At 36.9% G+C, this 20546-nt stretch overlaps 1 protein-coding gene across 4 annotated transcripts in view; it reads right to left on the minus strand.

The window, feature by feature from the left end:
• CDK14 (cyclin dependent kinase 14) overlaps nt 1-20546 on the minus strand; it is a 547444-nt gene that overhangs the window by 393240 nt on the left and 133658 nt on the right. For all 4 annotated transcript variants that reach the window (XM_032402204.1, XM_032402206.1, XM_032402205.1 and 1 more), the window contains 2 exons: nt 19365-19610; nt 6302-6396 (listed from right to left, as the gene is read on the minus strand). In XM_032402204.1, coding sequence (XP_032258095.1) covers nt 6302-6396; nt 19365-19610 — 341 coding nt within the window. The remainder of the gene's footprint in view (nt 1-6301; nt 6397-19364; nt 19611-20546) is intronic.

Consider the following 20546-nt stretch of genomic DNA (forward strand, 5'->3'; position numbering starts at 1 on the left):
TTACTCCATTGGCTTTTTTCTTTCTAATCCAATTTCTCTTGTTGTACATTGTAATGCTGCATTTTGTGCATTAAATTACAAAGCTCACACTGATAGCATTATCATACTATGATGCCATTTTCAGACCCTGTGATTAATAGCGTGGATACAGGCTTGATCTTTAATGTGAGTGGTGATAATAAGCTTTGGCCTGTGGTCCCAAAGTCTAAAAGAAAATCAGAGCAGACCTAATGAGAGACAGAGATTGGGCCTCAGGAGCCTCCTGCGTCAGAGCTCATAAAATGTAATCAGATTTGCCTCTTTTGTGGGAGGCAACCTCTCCGGACGCTGGAGATTGGCACGACAGTCCAGGTGTCAACACCGAAGATTGAAACTTCAGTGAACCAGGAGTCCAGTGTTTTCCATCTGGGGATTTCTGAATTTTAGAATTCTTCAAACTGCCCCCGATAGTGTTTCAATGGAGTTGACCTTCAGGGCAAGCAGTGAGAGGCACCTCTTTAATCTCACATATTCTGAAAAGGTGGTTAACTGCCACAGCCTTTCTTCTTGCTGCTGCTTGTTTTAATTAACAGCATTTCTCCCCCTATTCCTCCTGGGGCTTTGAAGAGCTCTTTGAAATGTGTTTAGTAGAGTTCAGTCTTGGTTTGGCATAGTCTCTCAATTTATGAGGTCGTTTAATTCAAGTTCAATTATTCAGCACAAATTGGCAGAATGAAATGCTAAAAGAAGATTGGCACTTTCAATCCCATAAATCTCATGTTACATAAAGTGAGCAAATTCGTCCATTGTTCTTATTGACCTCTGAGATAACAATTTACGGCTGGCACAAACCCGTGCGGGCAGGCTTCTCTGTTCAGCAGGCTCCCACAGGAGCAACGCTTTGGCACCATCCCCTCAACAGAAATGCAAGATAAGCAAAAAAAAAAAAAAAAAAAAGGACCAAAAATCAGGACCATCTGTGGGATGACTTAGTCTAAATAAGTCGAATACTCTAATTCCAGAGATGGAACAAAGAGCAGGTTTTTCCTTCGCTAAATGACACAAAGTATGAGAAAATCAAAAGCAAGCATCTGCAGCCTCACATACCCCCTAGGTAAGTAGGAAGGAAAGGAGAGAACTCTGTTCCAGACAAGAGGAAAGGTTCATAACTTCTCAGTACTCATGATGGGGTGCAGAACTGGGGGGGCTTCAGACATCTAGGAGAGACTGGGTGTGCCCCGCCTGTAGATCCCAGTACACTGAGAAGCACGTGGTCCCACCACATCTCAAGTCTGAGGCGACTGTCTGTGGTCCGAGCCCTTATCTGCAATAGCCAGGCCTTAATGGGTGCTCACACATAAACAACCCACTGACCCTGCCAAATTACATTGCTTTAAACCAATTCCACTTTAACACTTAAACAGTACACTTTTGCTTAATCAAAACTTGCACAATAATCAAAATGAATCAGTTTGCTTTTCCTTTAAGGCTCCCAGTCTTTAATAAGTTTAGTGGAGAGTCTGATAACAAAGGGTGAAAATATATTTGTTTGGGGACCATAGCCCAAAAGACAACTGTCCCAAGGATTCCTATGAATACACACAGTGATGAGGGAGGCTTGATTTAAAAGCACTGAGGCTTAGCATTATATTCTCTAGCTCCAGGTCCTTGTAAATGACAAGATTTCATTCTGTTGATGCAAAAGAAGCCAGTCCGAGAAAGACAAATACCAAATGATTTCACTCATATGTGGAATTTACAAAACAAATAAGCAAAGGGAAAAAAGTGAGAGAGAGAGAGAATCAAGGAACAGACGCTTAATTATAGAGAACAAACTGATGGTTACCAGAGGGGAGGTGGGGGGGTGGACTGGTGAAATAGGTGATGGGGACATAGGAGGGCATTTGTCACGATGAGCTCTGCGTGATGTATGGAAGTGCTCAATCACTACACTGTACACCTGAAATGAATATAACACTGTATGTTAACTAATTGGAATTAAAATAAAAACTTTTTAAAAAATTGAAAAAATAAAAGCACATGAGGCTGTGAATTTGATCAGTCACCCCTGGAGAGAACATATTTAAAATACTTTAGTCAACATCATCCTCTCTTCCTTCCTTTTGAAAACCCCACACCATTTTACATGGGCCTTTTTTACTGCATTCTAGCTCATATCAAATACACTACATTCTAACTTATGTTGAGTTATTTAGGTATATGGACCATCTCCCTTCAAAACTGTGAAGGCACTTGAGGTCAGAATCTGCATGTGATTCACCTCTTCTTCACCTACAGTATAAAAAGGGCATAAAAACAACATAATAAACACTCATCAGTAGTTGAGTAAGCTCAACTAAAAAAAAATGTTAACAAGTCTCTTAATGTACAAAAGTCCCTGGGAAAATTCCTGAAAGGTAAAAATGATTTTGAGGTACTAAATTAAAAACATTTTTAAATGTTATATTTTTTAAATGCAAAGTATTATACAATGCATAACTTTTTAAAATCTTATATTAAATGCTACAGGGATGTAAAAGAGAGAACATAATCAGGAAACCAAGCCAGGATAGAGATTCGTAGTCTGAGTGATGATAAACTGCCTCCCTTCCCCAAACATAAACACACACACAAAGTAAGCTGAAGAACACTGATTTAAAAAAAATATATTTCTACTCAAATATGAAAATGTGGGAAATCCAAGGCTTTTATTAAAAAAATTAAAGAGCTTGTTTGTGAGTTTTGTGTGTTGACATGGTTGCAGTACCAGCCATATTCTTTAAAACCAGGCTCCTCTTTTTTTATTATTTATTTATTTTTGCCTTTTCAAGGTTTTTTTTTGTATTAAAAAGAAAAGCATAATTACCACAAATTACAAAAGACTAATACAAGCTCATTCAGGTATTTTACATTTTTTTTGTCCTTTTAAATGTCTTCTTTTTTTTAAGATTTTATTTATTTATTTGAGAGAGAGAGAGAGAAAGAGCACAAATGGGGGGCGGGGGGTGAGGGTGAGCAGCAGAGGGAGAAGGAGAAGCAGACTGCCTGCTAAGCATGGAGCTTGATGCCCAGGCTCAATTCCAGGACCCTGGGACCATGACCTGAGCCACCCAGGCGCCCCTAGAACTAAACTCTTTACCAAGGGGGCTACGCAGTATAGAAATCTCAGCCAGCTTCTTCCCAATCTATGTAGAGTAAGAAACTCAAGAGAATTCAAGGTAATAAAAAGCCTCTCTATTCCTTCAAGAGTTTCTATACTATAACTACCAGCAACTACACTTAAATCAACAAGTACACAAACATTTTGTGGGTGGGGAGAGGAGGATCTCCTTTGCCTGTATTATTTAAAGAACCATGAAATAAAAGATGACTCAAGATATACCATAAATAGTAAAAGAAGAACACTGTCATGAGTGCAATGCCAAATTACTGAGGTTTGAAATGTGTAAGTGTTATGGATTAAATTATATCCTCAAAAAAAGATATACTGAAGCTCCATCTCTAATATCTCAGAATATGACATAGGTTCTTTGGAAATAGGGCCTTTGACAGAGGTAACTGCATTGAAATGAAGTCATGCAGGTGGGCCCTGATCCAGTATGACTTGTGTCCTTCTGAAAAGGGGACATTTGGATCCAGACACACACAGGGAGAACACCATGGGGACAGGAAGGCGGAGACTGAAGTGCCGCGTTCAGAGGCCAGCAGTGCCGAAGACTGCCAGCTCACCGCAGAGGCTAGGAGAGAAGCAGGGAACAGATTCTCTCCCCTACAGAACCAACCGTCAGAAGGACCCAACTCTGCCAACACCTTCTTAGACTTCCAGCTTCCAGAACTGCGAGAAGATAAATTTCGGTTGTTAAGCCACCCAGTCTGTGGTACTTGGTTTTGGCAGCTCCAGCAAACTAATACAGTGAGGTCCGTGGCAAAATCCCAACTTGACCCATGTGATTCAAGGTGTATTTGTAAAATGCTCACAAACTAGAAATTAGTGAGATCTCTACAAATACCAGGCAACTTTACCACAATATAATGATAGCTGCTCTTGGAGAAGATGCTAAAGATAATGTTTAAAGATGGGAGGCAGGGATGCCGACATGTATGGGAGAGTGGTGAGGAGTCCTGGGATGGGGGGGCACAACATTTCACTGGCTATTTAAATTACAGCACTTCAGGGGACACATCAAACAAACTCAGCTCTCAAGCCTTGCTAGACGGCATGTAACTGTTGTGCTCTGGCCTGACCTTGCCACCCTAAAGCAAGCAAGCACAGGCAATCTGTCCTCTCTTAAAGCAGGTGAGTGGTCAATGGCTTTCATCTCCAGCTGGAGGAAATTAAATGCTACATGTGACCAGCAGGCTTGAAACTGCTTGAGAAATGCTGACAAGATACATTTAGGCCTGCTGGAGTGAAGAGTATTAACTGTCCGGAACTGCCCTTCTCAAAGATTGCAGATACTTAAAAGGCAGCCTTTCTTTTATTCAAGCATAATAAATGGAGGATTTTTCAACTATCTCCAAGATTTTGACATAAATCACAAAGTTAAACATTTAATAGAGTTATTATCTTACATTTGGAAATCAGCTGAGCCCATCTTTTTTGGGAAGGCACTTAAAAGTAACTGGTGTATTTCCTTATAATGAAATAATATGTTTGCTTCTGTTTGATTCATGATTACAACAAGCCAGAGCATATGTGAGAACCATCTGGAATATTCAACAAGGACCAAGGCTTTCCGAGAAAGGCCTTATACTGTGCAAGCAGTATTGCATAATGGTTAGGAAAAGAATGGCTGCAAACCAGAGAGACGTGAGCCAAAAACAAGCTTTGCCACTAACCAATTGTGTGGACTTGGACAAGTGGTGAAAACTCTCCAAGCACAGGACTCCTAGTCAAATGGAGGTGATAATTATAGGAACTATCTTTGTAGGGCATCATGAGAAATGATGAGACAATGGATATACCATACATTATGCAAAACAATTGCTTAATCCAGTGTAGTGACCCTCACGTTATAAACATTAAATGTACAATTAATTTTTATATACTAGAGAAATAACTATTTTTCTTTAGGAAAGAATATAAAGTTTCACACACAACCTCTATTAAAAACTGCTCAACAATATTCTATAATGCTCAGGCACTCTAGATAAGTCATTAACAGCCCTCTAGATTTGACTTGATTTTTTATTCCCATCATGTTTCTTTTTCATACAAATTTTTTAAAAGACATTTTTTTTGGTAAATATTTAAAATCTCAAAATTAGTACTATTATTTGTTACTTATATTATTCCTGCATCCTTACTTACATATCTTCCTTTGTCAGAAATATTTCTTCATCTTCTTAAAAAACATAAGCAAAGGAAAAACTACATTCCAGAAAAGCCAAAGATTACCTAAATGGTCAAAATTTCCAATTATGTGTTTAGAAAGTTCCTTCAGAGAATTTTCCACTACATGATTTTATGTAATTAATTAGGTTAGAATTTCCTATCTTCCATAATGACTTAAAAGAGAGACAAAAACAGGGAATGGTTCAGAAAATTATTTTTCAACATTATTTGGTAATGTTATTTAAGGTAAAGATTTGTATTTCCTACAGTTATTTGAGAAATAGCATTACATTTCTACATGCCACCGAATACAGTAACTCTGCACTCTTAATCAATAAAAGAGGGAGGAGGCCTATCAGAAACATATGGGGTAAGCTTTTCAAGAATCCAAACTTGTGCCTGACCCCAGGATAGCATTGGGCAGGGGGGTGCGGGGGGGGTGGGGTGTGGAGAATAACAACAGAAGGGAAGGTTGTTTCTCCACGTGAAAATATATGTAGTATGGTGTCAAAGTACACAGGTAGGAAAAAAGAAAAAGTCTACATTTTTTTTTAATTTAGTGATTTATTTAGATGGAGTAAAAGCTCAATTTAAAAAGACGCAAGAATGGCCAATATATTTGACTTTGTCAAATCAGTACTCTTATTCTTAAGCAAACACTAAAGCTCCAGAAGAAATTAATCATATCATTCACCTGGAAACGAATTCTCATTTGAGGGTTCCAGCCCCAATGTTGGGGGTAGGGGGGCAGGGGTAGGACAGAAAAGATAAATTGGACAAGTCTGCAAAGTTGTTTGCTAGCAGAGAAAACCAATTCTGCTGACTTTCACACTTCTTAAAACAACAACAACAAAAACTGAGAGGGAAAATCTACTGTATATTAAAGGAGAATTATTTAAATAAATTAATATTATTAATTGTTAATAATCAGTATTAAGAGAGCAGGTACATTTTAAAAGTGAAATATTAAAAACCGAATGAACTTACTTGCTTTTCCCTTTGTATACTGTAGCATAAGAGCCTTCCCCTAGTTTTTCCAGTTTTTCGTATGAGTCAGCTTTTCCAAATTTGGGACTTGTCGGCTAAAAATGGAGCAGAGGGTAAACAAAACAGATTGTATCAAACTAATTACAATGAATAGGCCAATTTTGCTAAAAATGTATAAATTCTGTCACTTTTTTAAATAGCTTTTTTCTGATATAAGAATATTTATTCTAAAAAACAACATGATAACTATTCAGGATACAAAACTCAGAAAATGCAAATAAACACAGTGTAGAAAGTTTAAATTTACCCATAATCTGTCTACCAAGAAAGAACCACCATTAATATTTTCGTATCTCTTCTTCCAGTGCTATCTATATGCTGATGACTGCTTTTTTACATAAATAGGATTACACTAAACATACTGATTTTAATCTGCTTTTTTCCCCCACTCAACATATTATGAATATTTTCCATGTTATTATATAATCTTCTAAATTAGGGGCTGGCTAGTCCAAACTAACACCTGTTCATCCCACAAACTTAGAAAAGTTTCTACTTCTTTTTTTTTTAATGGGGTGGGTGGTCAAAAGAAGAATAAAATTTAATAGCACAGTAAGATTATATATGAGAATCAAATTTTAGTGTCCACAAAGTTTATTAGAAAACAGTCATGCATGGTTATTTCCATATTGTCTTACGACTTGAAAGCTACAACAGAGGTGTAGCTGCAGCAGAGATGATACAGCCAACAAAACTGAAAATATTTACCCTCTGACCCCTGTTGTAAATCATGACTGTATAATATTCAGCCAGATAAAGGTACCCCTCCAATACCTCTTAGCAATAATGCAAACAAATAATCAAAGATGTATCACTCAGATATTACTCATTAATACAAAAAGAACTGTCTTATGTATTATAAACCGACCCTTAAGTTTAGCTGCAGCAAAATAACTCTTCCTAAAGACATGGTACATCCCATCAAGATGACAAAAGTGCTGGAAGTGAGTAATCTCATCACTCTTGCTGTCCCCAGCCCGCCTCAACTTTCACCAGACAAGACATGGGGAGTGCTGTCCTCCATGGGGCAAGTTACCTATTATTATTTTTTTTTATTATTCATTTGAGACACAGAGATAGAGAGAGAGAGAGAAAGCATGCATGAGCAGGGAGAGAGGCAGAGGGAGAGGGAGAAGCAGGCTCCTCGCTGAGCCAGGAGCCCGATGTGGGGCTTGATCCCAGGACCCTGGGATCATGACCTGAGCAGAAGGCAGACACTTAACCATCTGAGCCACCCAGGCGCCCCCAAGTTACCTATTATTTTAATGTCACTATAAAAGGGTAATATCAAAGCGTATCAGAAAATGATAATTATATGAGGAATTAAAAGCATCTTAATGGAATTATCCAATCTCAGTTATAAATACATAAATAATCGATAAAAAGTTACTGGTGATTGTGTTGCTGCATAATTAATGATTTTCAGAAGCTCAGGAAAAGACCTTCTTGCAGAAAGTTTATAGAACACTATCCTTGAGAATGTGCTCTTATACCACTTATGAAAAACATAACATACTGGCAATGGATCTGACTCCCACCATTTATAAAGATCCTGTGTGGCAAGTTGAACACATGCTTCTTACCTCCTTCCCACCCAAAATGCCACACAGTGACTGAGAAGATATTTTTCAAAAATAATAAAGCAGAAACAGGAATGGGAAACAAGAAAGAGTGCCAATATTTAATCAGAAATTTTGAGAAATTCTGAAAGAGAGACAGTAATCAGAATCAAAACTTCAGAGAAAAGACTGGGGCAACCTAAAGCCCCAACCTGGAGAAGAAGACTATTACAAATAAAAGAAGCAGGAGTCTCCAGGAAAATGTGAAACTAATCAACACAGCTGAGCACAGGGTGCCCTCCCAAGCAAACTGCAGGAACATCTGCACAGAGGAGACAGCTGAGACTGTGGGTATTCAGGCCAGAGGGGCAGAGCAAGGACGGAAGCAGCCACTGCCTAGAAAAAGGATGACAATCCCCCCCATGCCCAAGCTGTAATCCTTGCCTCTCTCATAAGATCACTACAGATGATTTACAGAAAACTGAATAAGCTGACAGTAATTCTCAAATACAAAAATGAGTATATAATCAAAAATCACAAATCATTTCAGGAAAATCAATACCTGGAAAAAAAAGGCATAATATTTAATGGGCAGATAAACCAAAACCCTGGTAAGAGAGTTGACATTGCCAAGAATAACTTTGAATAAAAATAACCAGTATGTTCAGAGAGATTTCAGAAGATACTACATCCTTCAAGAAGAAACAATTAGAGATTTAGAGATTAAATATTTAATCAATGAAATAAAATATTCAATGGGCAGGGAATAAAAGAATGGACACATATGAAAAGTAATAAGCTCAATGTTTGAACAGAATTCCCCTAGAAAACTTTAGGGAGAGGTTGCACCTAAATAGAAAAAATACCCAATCAGCATAATATCCTCACAGACAACAATGACTGCAAAAAAACAATTAAGCAACATTTTCAAAATAAATAGCGAAAATGATTCTGAATCACTAATACCATACCCAAAATAGTCCTGTCAGTAGGATGGAAAAGATGTAATGTTGCCACCTACAGAAAAAAAAATCTAGATACAGAATTCTGTATTATCTTGATGTAAGATGTACTTGGAGTGATGGGGGAAGCACAGAAAGGCAAGGAACACAGGAAAAAAGAAGCAACGGCAGGCTGAGATTTCTTCAATTGATCAGGACAGACTGCAGAAACTGAGTAACTCCAAATGCATATGTTTTAGTATGTTTCTTAACTCTTCAAGGGTCATCACAAAATAACATGAACTGGATACACAAATCCCAAACAAATTAGAGAGAAAAGAATAGAACACAATGTAATGAGGAGAGGGATGAAAATAAAAAGTGAAAGGTCAGAGGAGGGGGGGGTGCTCAAGAAGAAAACACGTCAAGTAAAAGTTCATAAAATAAGAACTTAAGTTTAAACATATCGATCGTGTAAAACATATCAATCAATCATATTGATTGTAATAAAAATAAATGAACAAACTTCCTTTATTAATATAAACTTCTCAGATTGAAAAAACAAAGAAAGTCTAGCAATATGATATTCCTAAGAGACAAAATTAAAACGAGTAAATCTGAAAATAAAGGAGCAAAGGGAAAATACAGCAAAAAAAGGAATTTTACAAAATAATGCATTATCGCAATATTGATGACAAACAAGATAGAATTCATAAAACAACAAATAGATTAAATTAGTATATCTCATAAAAATGAACATTAATATCCACAAAGAAATTTAATAATCATGAACTAGTATGAGTCAATTAACATAGTTTTGAAATGTATATATTTTACTGCTGGTAGCAATAAAATAAGAAATTGTCAAATTCACGGTGATAATGGGCAACAAACATACATCACTCAGACATCAAAAAAGCAGACAAGGAAGAAGTAAGGGATTTATGAACTTGAATATGAGAATTACCATTTTAATCTAATACACATGTTAATATATATTCTTTTCAAGCATACATTTAACATTCACAAAAAAAAAAAATGACCACTTTCAATATTTAAAACTGCAGAAACACCTTAAGTTACTTTTTCTGAACATAATGCAATAAAATTAGCAATTAAGAACAAAAGGAAACCTTAAATAGTTTAACCGTGTGAGTGAGAAAGAAAATCAAAATTGAAAATTCATAAGTAAATATGTGGCATTGAGGACATGACATTTTAAGACCCAGGGGATACAGCCAAATCAATACATAACAAGAAAATGTAAATACATATGCACATACTAGAAAAGAAGAAAGGTCAAAAGTAATACGAATTAGACATACTAAGAAGGGATTAATAAAAACAATGGACCACGTATTCTTTTCTTCAAGAAACTTGTAAGGTACAAACCATGTGTTGAGTTGAATCAAGTAAAACTTAATGGAAAATTACATTCAAAATCGCCTGACTAGTCCTGTGTGGGTTATGTTCTCATGCATTTTTCATCACCGGGAAACAGCTTGCGAATGTCACACTTTACCATCACCCTCCTGAGCCCAAGTTTTAAATAGAAATTTTAAAACCTATATTAAACTTCAGTATAAAATGATCTTCAATGGGGAAAATATTGTGTTCACAGTTCCACTCTAAATTATTTAAAATTAGAATGAGAAGTCTGTGTTTGCTTTTGTGCTCCTTTAAGAATAAATCTAATCTATGTTCAAGAAAAAAAGCAGCAGCAGAAAATTACCCCTTTACTCCTATTAGGAGATAAACTGCTAATGCGTATTTATAGCAAGTACAAGACATAGTCACACAAAACTGGTAGAAGAAGAGGACGCCAATATTTTTTCCTCCTGAAAAGGCACAAATAATTTTCTAAAATATTTCACTCTTTATCAACTGCCTTATATATCAGAGTTGATATAATCGTTTTAAGATACAGACTACACTAAATGTACTACTTGAAGAAATAGAATTGAAGAAATCAGAAAAACAAGGAGAATATGCTTACAAAAAAAAACCACTTATTCACAAGAAAAATCAAGTAAAAGAAGATGCTAATGGCACAAAGTACTCTATCTAATTAAATGGATTTGGATGCACTAACTACCATGGTTCATATACACCCTATTAATATTGTGATGGCAGAAAATTAATATTTTGCCACATTTGATGCTAAGACAATCAATGTTATTTTCCCTGTGAAACTGATATGTATACATTGTGGAAATACACTGTAATCTACAGATCAATCATGCTAGCTTCATAGCTCCATACACACATAATGTCTCTCTAAAAATTTTTATCTAAAAAAGAATGGGCCTATGGAATAGGGCATGTCTTAAGATAGTCTGAGCTTTAGGAGTCAGATTCTTATAAAGTCAGTCCCCCTATTTTAAGTAATTAGAAATGTTCTGATCTGTAATTACTATGCATATGAATAAGGAATCCAACTGCTAAGTCATTAAAGAGGCCAATAATAAAATCCTTCCCATCAAACGGATGAAATTAAGAATAATTCAGAAGGAGAGGTCCTATTTTGTTTGATAATTAAAGTTCAGGCTTTGAGTTTGCTTATTTTTTTTCTCGCAACCTTATTAAATCATCAACATTTAAACAGATGCTAGATCAAACCCATATGTAGTCAATCCTAAATATTATCTTTGGCTCTTTGCGGTCAGGTGCATGGGTGAATTGGAAACAGTTTTATGGGGCAAGTATTCTCTGCTTATCACTTCCCTACTTAGATCGCAGGCTTGAGATAGCACTTTAGAAAATTGGAAATACAGAGGGCTAATCAGCAATTACTAACCAACACACTAACTGCACAGAGATGTGGAATTTAATGAGATAACGTAAATACATTTTTTTGTAAAAATAGAATAAAGGTACAGAGAACCATCAATTGTATGGACCAGTGGAGGGGAACATTGGCATAGATAATGAAAAAAATGAAGATAATATTCCAGCTGAATGGTGCCTGCCACCCTGCCATGAAGGAGATGCTCATGGCCTTTGCTAGTTCTAGTTCATTGTTTGTGTAATTAACAATGACAGCTAGTTAATATCAAGTGTTTGCTAAGTGCCTGGCTTTGAGCTAATCACTTCAAATACAGCACCTAAGTTTAATCCGTATAACATCGCCCTGAGGTTGGTCTATTAGTACCCTCATTTGAACATGAAGATTTTAAAGACTGGAGAAGTAAATAACTCATCTAACATCCTGTAGCTAAAGGCGGAGCTAGAATTCAAACCAAGTTAATTAGAATCAAGGACCTATTCTCTTTACCACTACTGCATTGGTGGAATCTTCCCATAAAGACCTAATCCTCATAGAACAGGCATTAAATTATGCTTAAATTTATCATCTACTGAAACCTCATTCCTAAAAGCAGGGATGTATTTTTGAACTGCATTTTTATAAAATGCATGAGTATACTTCTATGTCCATTCTAATGATACCATGACATGGCTATAGGAATGTCCAGAGTTTCATATTGAATTCATTGAAAACTGATTTTAACCTTCATATATAACCCCTTGCTTAACGTTACTGATGACGCCCTGAATTGCAGGAAAACCACAATCTGCACTACAGTATTATACTATAATTTTGAGAGTGGATGTGAGGGTAAAGTGGGAAGGATTCATGAGGCCTCATTAAACAAGAATTTCAAGTGAAATCTTCCTTTGCTAATTTTTCTTCTGCCTTTGATCTAAGAGGCTCTAGCATCCTGTATTTCTAGCCCGATTACAAAGTCACACTAAGGTAATCCACAGTTGATGGATAACTTGGTTACAAAATAGATCTAGATGCTACACAGAGAGATAGACCCAAGCACCACAGGTGGTAACAACCTAACGAGGGGGCTTGGTTCTCTCTAGGAATGTTCTAGTCAGCACAAGGAGGCAATGCCAAGATAAGACCCTGCCGCTCAAGGATAAACCCCTGAGAACTGAAGTGGGACTCTCAAGTGTGCACCTTCTTCCCCTCTTCAGATTGGGCCTGCGTATCATGGGATATAGATTTATCCGGAGATGGGAGGAGGTACATTTGGAGGACTCTGTGGTGGAATGTATAGACCTTAATCTAAATATGAATTTCTGAAAATATGTTCTCTTTAAGCTTAGCTTATGATAGCACAGCTCAATGAAATCCCTTCTAAATTGGGCGAGCAAGACAGGCAGTCTCCCATAGCACTTCCAATAGCGCTAGCTGTTGAGGAGCACAGCTGGGATGGAGGGGGGGGGAGGGAAAAGGGGAAAGAAAGCTTTGCCCTGTCAGTGACAGTATCAAACTACTCAGGGACGAGGCCCAGAAGAGCAGGCACTCAAGAAATGTCTGAAGCAAATAAAAGCTGTCAAATACCTCTTGAAATATACCAATTCAAATAAAATCACATTCTCTAAATTCGGCCTGAATTTTAAAGTGCCACCGTCTAAACAAATTCAGGAAGTATACAGATGAATGCGATGGTCTCTGAGGTCAAGGTATTCTTGGTTTCTTGATTTCAGTCATGATTCCTAGCAATGACCAGTATGTGAATAGGGCAGTTGGGAAGACGTGGTACCGTACAATACATCCACCACAGTAATCCCAAGACACAAGAACAGCTATCCTGTTGTCCTCACTAAAACAGGGACTCAGCACAGTGCCACACTTCTGCTCACTTTCTCCCTCCTTCTCAACTGTGCTCTTGGAGCCTATTCAAAATAACTAATACTTCAAAGAAACAACAATAGAATAAAGATATGGCATTAATCTTGCTGGCCCTTGGGTAAAGGGACTATTCTGATGCCTATTAGCCTTTAAAAATTTGTTTAACAAAATCTGTCCTAAAACTCCCATGCCTGTGGGTATGAAATGAGCAAACCCATACACTATCAGATGGGCTGTAGAGTGGTATTACACAAGATGTGTTACTGCCTCCATTTTCTGCCCAATGAGGAATCCAAAGGAAAATGGTCTTTCCATAAAGAGAGTATCATAAAATACCCTCTTCCATCGCAATAGGGAAGAGAACAAAAAGGCAGAATGTAGAAAGGACTCAGAATAAAACAGAGTATTATAGCACCAAGCTAAAAGAGAAAAGAAACCACTTCCAACTTGAGGAGAAAAGAGCAAAGACATTTTTTCTAAGGCATACTGAATGGAGACAAAAACTCCTATAAAGAAAAGAAAGCAAAGCAGTTTCAACACAAAGTAATATAAGTGGTCTGATATATAAGAAAGACTTCCTGGGGTAGAACAGGAAAGGGTAAGCCCAGTAAGAAACTCAAGAAAAAGAATCTTAAAGGAAGTTAACAATAGGAGCGAAACAGTGGAAATTTCTAGTTAAACATGGTGGTTTTAACACATGTACTTATCTCTGCCCTCACCAATCTACTAAACTGACAGTAAAGTCATAACTCACAAGGGCAAATAGAACAAGTAAGAAGATTGCAGACAAGATACAAACAAAAGTTTGGAGACGGGAGACAAATGGATGGGAGGCTGCTGACAAGGACGATGACCAAAGGCGTAAACCAAGAAGAACGAACTCAGTTCATACTTCAGAATCCCAGAAACACTCAAGAACTGGAAGCTGAACTTCAACAAGAGGCCAAAAGCAAAGTGCTTAGTCGGAGTGGGTTTAAGGAACAGGTCCTTTTCCTGGGAACTTGCCTCTCTCAGACAGGTGTATGCCCTACTGTGATCCCCAGCAGAGGCTTATTCTCTGAAGAGGTTGAACCAGACAGGTCAGAACTGGCACACCAAGTACAGTGGAAATCAGGATGAAGAGTCATACTGAATGAAAACAAAGCACAAGAAAGTTTGTGTAGGACTGGGAGACCCTGGGCCCCTTCTTGATCATCTCAGAAAAATAGCATGTAAGCTCTCATATCCTAAAAAATCGACTGGTAAATTTGCTCTGGGGGATCAACTCAGCCAAGGAAAAAGATGGATTGATAACTGACATCTGATAGTCCTCCTATGAAATGACTAGGTCTTCTCTGATATTCCCTATGCTGAGGCCTCCCCCAGTGGACAAGCACTGGTGGCACAAAGAACTTCCTATGAACTTTTTTGTACACTGTTCATAATATGAACTCAGTCAAGAGTTCTTTCCAAAGGCACGATCTAGACTCACCAAAATTAAAAATCTCAACAGGCAAGGCAGAAACCAAAACAAACAAACAAACAAACAAACAAACAAAACCAAAACAAAGAACTCAAAGGAAACTCGAGATCATTTAGGTAGTAAAAAAAAAAAAAAAAAGCCTCTTCAAAATTCCCCCAAGCTACATTTAGCATATTCAAAAACAGAGGAGATAATATATTATTCATTGAAAAAGAACAGATTGATTTTCAAAAGAACATATGAGGAATAAGAAAGAGCTTTTGGAAATAAATGTTAGCATCAATTAAAAATTTAACTGAAGCATTAAAAAAATTTTTTTTAAATATCCATAAAGCAGAGAAAACCAAAAAGAAAATTAATGAATTAATAATAAAAGAATATTTTCTGAAATTGAAAGAAATTAATTTCAAAATTGAAAAGATTCCCTGAGTACCGAGAAAAAGGTCCACATCAGGGATGAAAACAAAGTTCTAGGAGTTTCCACAAAGAATGAATTAGGAATCAGAATAGTCTAGGGCTTAAAATAACAATAAAGGGACCTAGAAAAGAACAATGCAATGTCTTCAAAAGGCTATGAAAAAATTTATTTTCTAAACTAGAATCCTATACCCAGATTATTAATCAAGTTACCAAGTATGAATAAAGGTACGGTCATATGTGCAATGACATAAACCAAGAACAAGAAAAACACATAACCCAAAGCATAGGCATTTAACACAAAAATGAGGGAAAAGAAACTTCTCAGGAAGCTAGTGAAGGGAAGCCTCAGGAGAGCAGGCTTGGAGATCAAGTAGTCCAGACTGGATTAGAAGGACTGACAACGTCAAGGACAATCTCAGGGGGAAGAAAAACTGATAAGTTACCTGATTTCTGATTTGTTTCAGAAGTTTTATAGTTTTACCAAATAATCTGGGACCTCAATTTGTAATTGAAATTATAATAATCATTATATCAATTATGAATAAATGAAGAGGAAGCAATTACGACTAAGAAAATCTGAAAGTTATGCAAAGAAGGATAGAGTTGTTGAATCACTCTGTTGTACACCTAAAACTAATGTAACATTGTGTGTCAACTATACTTCAAGAAAAAAATAAATGTTAGAAAGTTCTTCAGAGAAAGAAATTCAATCATAGTATATCATGTGGCCTTGCTATGAATAGCATTTACAGCATCACAAGATCACAAACGCCATATATTAAAAGCCAGAAAGTAGGGGAAATATATTTGGGGATAGGAACACAACAGGGAAAATCCTCTCTTGATGTGTTCCAGTGGTTATTATATCTAGAGCCCTGCTCAGATTCGGGCTGAATTTTGCAGGTGCTTTGCGTAAACTTCCATTAGGACATCACAATGTCTGGCTATCTCTCTTGGTGATGTCGGCAGGTACTGACGATCATTACCTACATGTATTACCTCATCAGGGATTACCAAATTGTGATTCCTAAATATATTATTCTTTCTTGATGTATTAGTGGGATTATTTCTAAACGACAAATTCACCCCCCCCCATCAAAACTAGGTTACCATGAGGTCAATTTCATGTAGGAATCACAGAAAATAAATGCTTAGTTATTTGCTTTAGTTACCAGTTTTCAATAATGATTCTCGTTTTTATAAAGGTTTCTCTTGGGTTTTGTATGTTAATTTTTAACCTGCTATTTCGCTAACTTCTCTCACTGTTTAGAGTATTTCCACTGATTCTTTTGGATTTTCCAGATACATCATCAAAAATCTGCAAATAAAGATAATTTCACCTCCTTCTAGCTTGACTTCATTATCTGTAAAGATGTTATTCTGCTCCTTTTTCTCTTTTTTTTTTTCCTCATGGTTTTGTATAAGATTCAACCACTAATTTTTCTATTGGTTATTTTAAGTAAAATGAATTATTCAGTAGTTTAAGACAGGGGTGTGGCCAAGATAGCCTTTCTAGCTTCCTAAAATAAAGTTCTTTTATCCGTTTCATGAAGTTAAAAAATAAAGACAAACTAGCACACACACTGAGATCTTCCCTCAACTGTTTTGCTCCAACATTTCTTTCTGGACCATCCATTTCCTTTGCCCCCATTGAATGTGACCTACACAGAAGCCTACTTCCACACTTTCCATTCAGGGCAGGGTTTCGTCCTGGAAAGGTCTTCAGGGCTTCAATGTGACGTTCTAGAGGAGTCACAGAAAGGCCAGTAGACTACTCCGGTATCAGTAACCCACCCTGGTCTCCTTGCACTCACCTACTCACAGAAGCCATCAAAGTCCCTCCCAGTTGCTGCCACTGTCCTAAGAATGTCCCAACAAGCTGCCAGTATGTACCTGATGGCAATGGAGGGGGGAGGGGGGCTATGAGAGTAGAGTTTCAGAGAGGAGTCCTTTCCCTTCCCTGAGCTTCCATCCTCACCCTTCCTAACACCATGCAGTTCTGAAAACTGCTCATGGTTTGTTCCCCTCCTCACTTCTATTTTGAGGTTCACAGAAATACTTGTCAACTGTATTTGTTGCCAATATTATCCACTGGTTCTGGTTTTACTATACTAGTTGTTCTGAGTTTCAAAACCTAGGCCACTGCCATCCCCCCAGACTTGTCTATTTGATCTGTTAAGCTATGTTCAAGCATGACTTTAATAAAGATAAAATGGAACTTTAAAGAGAGAGAGAGAGAAATGCAAAAAGCATCAGGTAACACTCAACTTTCCTTGATAAAAACTGAAACTAATTCCTTATTAAATATTAAAAATATGGAAACTCCATGGTTATCACTTATATTATGACGTACGCGCTGACTTTTAAATCTCCATGACCCCTGGTAGCACCGAGCACAGCCAGCACCCACATCTTGGTTTCTAACTACCACTCTCCAATAAAAGGAACTGAGATTCTTTGGAGAAATGGCCGGTTTTAGGTTTGGGGTTGGGAAAAATACAATATCAGCCAAAAGTGTCTTGGAGGACCAGAAGGTAAGGACATGTTCCAAAAACAGAGGGACAAAGACATTTCAAAAAGGCACAGGAGCCAAACTGAAAGAGCTCCCAATGGTTAAAGTAGGAAGAATCTGAGCAACATAAAAAGGAATACACCAGTAGATTATAACTAGTATTGAGATAAAATACATGACAGCTAAATTTAAATTTCAGATAAAAGGTAAATAATTCTTTAGTACAAGTATGCCTCATTGCAATATCTGAAAATGCCAATTTCTATATATCATTTTAGGCTGATATATAATAATATTATGATAACTATATAGTAAAATATCTATAACTCTCTTTCCATAACATAGGCTTAATCATTCTCAACAACTTCTTTCATTTCTTCTAAAATGCTACTAAATCTAAAAGTTCTCCCAGAAGTTAGTGATGTGTCTGTGACCTAGACGGATGCTACCTTGCACTCATAGACAAGACTATGGGGTCAATTTGGAAAAAAAGCAGATCATCAATGCTCCTCATAAATGCTGCATTGATAATATTTATTTTGGCTTCATTAACACAAAATGTGACCAGATATGTGCAGTGTCATACAGTTTAACTGAAGTGTCAATACTCCTCTAGCAGTTGACATTTCTGGCTCTGCTTTGCCCTCATCAAATGTAATATTTATAAAATGGCATGTTTCTTAGCAGGATGATAGAATCAAAATTATCTTAGCATTCTCCTCTTACCTTTTAAACTCTTAGAACATCTACTCAAAAGGTTCTTAAGTGTAAGTTAAATCTGAAAATTACTTAACTTTAAAAGATCATAAGGGTTTTTACAAGGTTAAATGAAGGCCGGTTTTGGAAATAAAAGTTTCAGTAAAAATTTTACAGTCAAAAAGCAGCATTTACCTCAGAACTTTACACCTCCTTAGGTCAAAAGGCAAGACTTGCCTTAATCTAGTGTAAGAAAATTTCATTATGATGAATAGGACTTTTCCTCAAGAAGACCAATTTCAACATCTAGCTCTTAATTTAAAACATTTACACTGAAAACAAACTGGAAGAGGACAAGTGAATAAATTTGAACCTTTACTCTGAAACGACATTCTCTGTGAATCTACCGAACTCAAAACTATATTGCCCGCAAAAACAGTAAAGTTCAATATCCTTTTCCAAGGATTTGAAATACCAAAGGATGTTTAATTATAAATCCTCTAACTGGAAACAACTAGAAAAAAAAATTTTTTTTTTCCAAAAATAAGTTGAATCATTTCTCATTTGCTTGCTGGGTACTTACGAATAAAGAGTCTGTATATAGATTGTGCTCTCCCCGCCCCGCCCCCCAAAAACACTAAACCACCCTGAGAGAGCGTGCATAATAATGCACTGATAAAGCCACTTGCCCTCTTTCAGCACAGTGGGCCACGACTGTTGGAGGGATACTCCTTCTGCTTCCCCGCTGGTTAAGAAGGCTGCACTTACCGAGCTGGGGCTGGAGTGCCGCCTAACTTTCGGAGACTCTTTGCCAGTGGAGGAGGACTTAAAGTTAATGCAAGCATTGTTCTCTGAATGCACCCTCTTTACTTGATTAGCGGGTTTCTCAAATGGGTCAAAGGTGCTCTGCGTCCTCTGAACCCTGACTTTTTTATCCTCAGGAATTGTGTCCAGGGGTTTGATCACTGAATCCATTCCCTGGCAGTTCCGTGTAGACATCTTTGTGACACATATCTAGGAAAAAAGAAAGAAAGAAAGAAATTCAGAACTCCCCACTTGAAGCTTTAATATCATGAAACACATGATTTATTATTCTAGAAAGCCTGCTAATTTCCATTTCAGAAAATGCTCAGAAAGTCCGCATTCTGAAAGCTATACCAGCTTAAATCCCAGTATGAAAAAATTCCTCATAATTATTCCACTTCTACTCATTTAGGGCAGACACTAAAAATGCTATCCATAAAATGGGAAGATTAAGGTTTAGGGTACTAGTTCCCTAATGTGGTTCTTGAACCCTGTCACACATTTTATCACCTGCCTGCAAGTGCAATGATTCTGAATCATTAGGAAGTTGGACAACTTGCCTTAATAATAATAATTTTTTAAAAATCAGTTGAGCTAAATCAGATGGGCATTTTAACTGACGGGTCATCATGGAAGCAGCTAACACAGCTAGAGAAAAAGATCACCATGTATTTCAAAAGTAAATCTGTCCCATCCGAAGTTCATCTCCAAACTGGAATATAAAACTTGTGCATATAAAAGAGCTAATGGTTAGAGATGTTGAAAAATTGAAAACAGTATTTTTTCTAATACCCAAACTAATGAATATAAAGAAATAATACCGTAAAAGAGAAACACTGAATACCGCTCATTTCAAAATCCACAAGACTCCTATTTGCTTCCCAACTTCCCTCATTCTCTGGCCCCGCCTGCCCCACTCTTGCATTTTATTTTAGTCTCTGACTTTTGCCCCATTGTTTTCTACTCTACGTTCTAAGCCTTTCATTCTTCCTATACTCTGGAGACTATGTTGTTCTTATTAAATAATTTTATGGCATCTAGCTTGTCTGTGAAGTTAGGTAAACTTTATTGTTCTCTCTAGAGAAAAGGTAATTCTGAAATTGCTTTTAAAGTTTTTTCTTGCTGTGAAGTTTCCATATCTTTATT

This window comes from Phoca vitulina, unplaced genomic scaffold, assembly GCF_004348235.1.
Source record: "Phoca vitulina isolate PV1807 unplaced genomic scaffold, GSC_HSeal_1.0 scaffold4, whole genome shotgun sequence".
Classification (NCBI taxonomy): Eukaryota; Metazoa; Chordata; class Mammalia; order Carnivora; family Phocidae; genus Phoca; species Phoca vitulina.